The 4,885-nt window shown below is 42.6% G+C and overlaps 1 protein-coding gene across 1 annotated transcript; it reads left to right on the forward strand.

Annotated features, from left to right (window-relative positions):
* Positions 1–234: 234 nt before the first annotated feature.
* Positions 235–573, forward strand: LOC138883083 (uncharacterized). Its single transcript, XM_070163743.1, has one exon. The coding sequence runs from the start codon at positions 235–237 to the stop codon at positions 571–573; it is 339 nt and encodes a 112-aa protein (XP_070019844.1).
* The last annotated feature ends 4,312 nt before the right edge of the window (positions 574–4,885 follow it).

Below are 4,885 nucleotides of genomic sequence, written 5' to 3' on the forward strand. Positions count from 1 at the left end.
GCTGCAGACATGGATGTCCAGGACATTTTGGTCTTGGGAGACTCGGACCTCCTGGTACATCAGATTCAGGGTGAGTGGGAAACACGGGATTTGAAACTCATACCATATCGACAATGTTTGCACGATCTGAGCAAGCGATTTCGATCAGTGGAATTCAGACATATCCCGAGAGTTCATAATAAGGTTGTCGATGCATTGGCCACCTTAGCATCAATGTTACACCACCTCGACAATATGTATGTTGACCCGTTGCACATTCAGGTTTGTGATCAGCATGCTTATTGCAACGCGGTACAGGAGGAAGTAGATGGCAAGCCATGGTTTTATGACATAAAGGAGTACCTCAAGATGGGGATATATTCGGAGCAGGCCACTAGAGACCAAAAAAGAGCCCTTCGGCGTTTGTCAAATGGTTTCTTCCTCAGTAGAGGAGTGTTGTACAGAAGAACCCCATACTTGGGATTGCTAAGATGTATAGACGCCGATCAAGCCACGACAATTATGGCAGAAGTGCATGCTGGAGTTTGTGGGCCACATATGAGCGGATATGTATTGGCAAAAAAGATTCTTTGAGCAGGATACTATTGGCTCACTATGGAGCATGATTGTATCAATTTCGTGAGGAAATGCCATCAATGTCAGATACACGGAGATCTGATTCATTCTCCACCGACAGAATTGCATACAATGTCAGCGCTATGGCCATTTGTTGCATGGGGCATGGATGTTATTGGGCCTATCGAGACGACAGCAACCAACGGCCACAGGTTCATTCTGGTGACCATCGACTACTTCACCAAGTGGGTCGAAGCTAAGACTTTCAAGTCGGTAACCAAGAAGGCAGTGGTGGATTTTGTTCACTCCCATATCATCTGCAGATTTGGGGTCCTAAAAGTGATCATCACGGATAATGGTGCGAATCTTAACAGCAATTTGATGAGGGAGGTATGCCAATAGTTTAAGATTACACACCGCAATTCCACCCCATATCGTCCCAAGGCGAATGGAGCAGTTGAAGCAGCCAATAAAAACATCAAGAAGATACTGAGGAAGATGATAGAAGAATCTAGACAATGGTATGAGAAATTACCCTTTGCCTTGTTGGGTTACCGCACTACAGTACGGACTTCCATAGGTACAACTCCTTATTTGTTGGTATACGGGACTGAGGCAGTAATACCAGCAGAGGTCGAAATTCCATCCCTCCGAATTATCGCTGAAGCCGGGATTGACGACGATGAATGGGTCAAAGCTCGATTGGAGCAGCTGAACTTAATAGATGAAAAAAGATTGGCAACAGTGTGTCATGGACAGTTGTATCAGAAAAGAATGGCGAGGGCATACAATAAGAAGGTGCGCCCCAGAAAATTTGAAGTAGGGCAACAAGTATTGAAACAGATCCTCTCGCATCAGATCGAAGCAAAAGGCAAGTTCGCCCCAAATTGACAAGGGCCTTATGTCGTGACCAGAGTGTTGTCCAACGGCGCTTTATGTCTAACAGATATCGAAGGAAGATGCGTCGACATGGCTATCAATTCTGATGCAGTCAAAAGATATTATGCGTAATTTCTTTGATTATGGTAGTTATTGGTTCGTTTGTTTGTACTTGGTACTTATTGGATAATGAAATGACGGAGGCAATTCTTTTTTCTATCCAAACACTTTTAATCGTTGCTTCCCCCCTTTGAGACTTAGTTATTCTTTCATACCCCTCTTTTGGAATCACTAATGGGAAAATATATGGAAAAAAAAATTAAAAGAAAAATGAAAACAAGACAAAGATCATAAGAAAAAGGAACCGTGGGAACTACGTTTGACCTGATTCCTCAAAGAGGATACGTAGGCGCCTCCCGGCTCGGTCATAGTGCATAGTGCATAGTGCATAGTGTGCATAATGCACCATAATGTGCATAATGTGCATAGCTCCACACAGTGTAAATATAAAAATCCCCAAGCAAGAAAACTGGGGAAGGAGTTGTGTTTTAGAAGTTTCAAAAAGGGTTGATTCCAAGAGTTGTAGTGTCTCACCCGTCGAAGTTATTTTTGAATTTTTTGATAGCCTTTCTTTAAAACCCACACAAAACCAACATCGATGTCCAAAAAAGACCTCCCAATCAATATCCGAGAGGTGCCAAGTCAGGCAAATGAAAGTCGAGAATAATACGCTGAACCCCAGCAAGGAAGGGATCATAAACTGGAAATGAATTGATGGCCGAAAAGAATTTCCGAAAGAGAGAGTCATATCGACAACACTCCAATCCCCCGTTGAAAGATGAAATGAGAGAGTCTTAATCGGTGAAAACCTTCACAGGCACCATAAGGCGACGAAAGATGAGAGAGATAAAATGAGAGAGTCTTATCGGTGAAAACCTTCACAGGAACTGTAAGGCGACGGGAGATGAGAGAAAAGAGAGAGTCTTATTAGTGAAAACCCCTCGAAGGGCACTATAAGGCAACAAGACAGATTGGCAAAAAGGATCCGCATTTGCGAAGAGGTGGGCACCAATTCATCCCCAGCAAATAAGGCCATCAGAAAGATTGATTGATACAAATAGACTGGGTCGGGTAATCCGTAATGCACGACATGATCATAGGGACCAGTCATACCATCCAGATAAGTTATTTCCTTTTCTTCTCCCCCAACATTTGTTCAGAAAGATTTCTCTTTTCTAGCTTTTTCATTTCTTTATCTAAAAAGACTTTTCCAGAAATTTGTTTTGAGAAGGACTTTTCATAGTATACTACCAAGGGCCAAAACGGTACAAAGCAAAATGCGAAAGCCACAGGCCAAAGCCAAGGAAATAGGACAAAAGGCGTTTGTCACAAAATCAAATGACAAACTGGCTTAGAAAGTTAAGGAGAACATGAAGAAAGGCGGAAAACGGTGGTTGAAGGACTTGTGGGTCAAGTTCCAAGAAGATCCCCAGCAAGAACTGCAATAGATCACAGACCAAGGTCCGAGATGGTAATACACCACAGAAAGGGGGAAGGAGGAAGAGAGAATTAATCCGCCGGCTGGGATAAAATAAACTTTTAAGGGAGTAGTTTTGGAGTTAAAAGGGACTCCCACAGCTTGTTTTGAAACAAAAGAGCGGGGAAGGGATAAATGGAAAACCATCCCCAGCAGAAATACCATCCCCAGCAGACATATCATCCCCAGCAAGCAACTTCATCCCAACCAGTTTTGGGAGCGCAGAGTAAGGGAAAGGGAAAGGGATAAATGGAAAATCATCCCGCAGCAGGAGTGACACGATCACTCACCATGTTAAAAATAACAAAATTTTCTTTGATTGTACAGGAAAATAAAGGATGATGATGACAGAAAGACACGCCACAAGGAAGGTCACCAAGACCGGGGCAAAAAAAAAATTTCCATTGTCAAAAACTTTCTCGGAGGAACGAGGAAACAAATTCAAAATTTTATGTCTTAGTTAAACAGGCGCCCACCTGTATAATGCGGGAATACATTTTTTTTTCTTTTCATTTTCATGTTCTAGATCGCCCACCAGTATAATGCGGGCATACGTTTTTGTTTTTCATTTCATGTTCTAGGTCGCCCACAAGTATAATGCGAAAATACATTCTGTCATTCCATTTCATGTCCTAGGCCGCCCACCAGTATAATGCAGGCATACATTCTGTCATTTCATTTCATGTCCTAGGTCTCCCACCAGTATAATGCGGGCATACGTTTCTGTTTTTCATTTCATGTTCTAGGTCGTCCACCAGTATAATGCGGGAATACATTTCTGTTTTCATTTCATGTTCTAGGGCGCCCACCAGTATAATGCAGGCATACGTTTCATACATTTCATTTCATGTTCTAGGTCGCCCACCAGTATAATGCGGGAATACATTTCTGTTTTTATTTCATGTTCTAGGTCGCCCACCAGTATAATGCAGGAATACATTTCTGTTTTTATTTCAAGTTCTAGGTCGCCCACCAGTATAATGCGGGAATACATTTCTGTCTTTTCATTTCATATTCTAGGTCGCCCACCAGTATAATGCGGGAATACATTTCTGTCTTTCCATTTCAGGTTCTAGGTCGCCCACTTGTATAATGCGGGCATACATTTCATATTTTTGCATTCAGGCGCCCACCTGTATAATGAGAGGAATACTTTTCAGTCTTGTACTACAGATCTAGAAATCAGTAACCCACCGGAAGGCAGAAGGTTACAACATGAATCCCCAGCAGGAAACAATAAAAATTCCCAGCACCGGAAAGCAGAAGGTTGCAACAAGAGGTTCCAGCACAAATTCAAGCGCATGAGTCGAAAGGAAGAAAAGACGCGTCTTGAAAGAAGCGGCTTGTGAACATTAAATTATGCTCAGCACAACAAATCTGATGAAGAAAGTCGTATCACCAGTGGAACCACCAAAGAGTTTAATAAAGGAAGCCATATCCCCAGCGGATCGAGCAAAATGATGAAACTGGTATTCAGAAGAGCAAAAGGCCAGTGTCATCACCAAAATTCACGGAAGAAAAGCACCGGAAGAAACACAAGCCGACAAAAAGCAAGGCAACAAGAACAAGTTGAAGATAGATGAGATCTTATGATCCGTAGTCTAGCCTAGCTTCTTGTTTTCTTTTAAGCACGGTGTAACAAGGCGATCGGTAAGCAGTGGTAATAGCATGCAACAGCAGTAACATTGCAGCCCCGTGGTAGTCCCAGCTACTAAAACTTCCCGAACTACATTAACCTGATTCCCCTTTAGCCAGGGATATGTAGGAAACCTTTGAAGCAAAGGTTCGGTTAAATCTTTTTCAAAAAATGCTTCACACGGAATATTCCAACGGGCAAAAATCGCTCGTATCCGCTCACTTTATCTTTGCACGAAAACTATTTGTGTTTTCGGACAAAGAGGGGCAGCTGTGAGC

The sequence above is a fragment of the Nicotiana sylvestris genome, chromosome 12 (assembly GCF_000393655.2).
Source record: "Nicotiana sylvestris chromosome 12, ASM39365v2, whole genome shotgun sequence".
Lineage (NCBI taxonomy): Eukaryota > Viridiplantae > Streptophyta > Magnoliopsida > Solanales > Solanaceae > Nicotiana > Nicotiana sylvestris.

Coding starts and splice junctions, on each gene's coding strand:
- LOC138883083 (XM_070163743.1), top strand. CDS start 235: ATGTATGTTGACCCGTTGCACATTCAGGTTTGTGATCAGCATGCTTAT.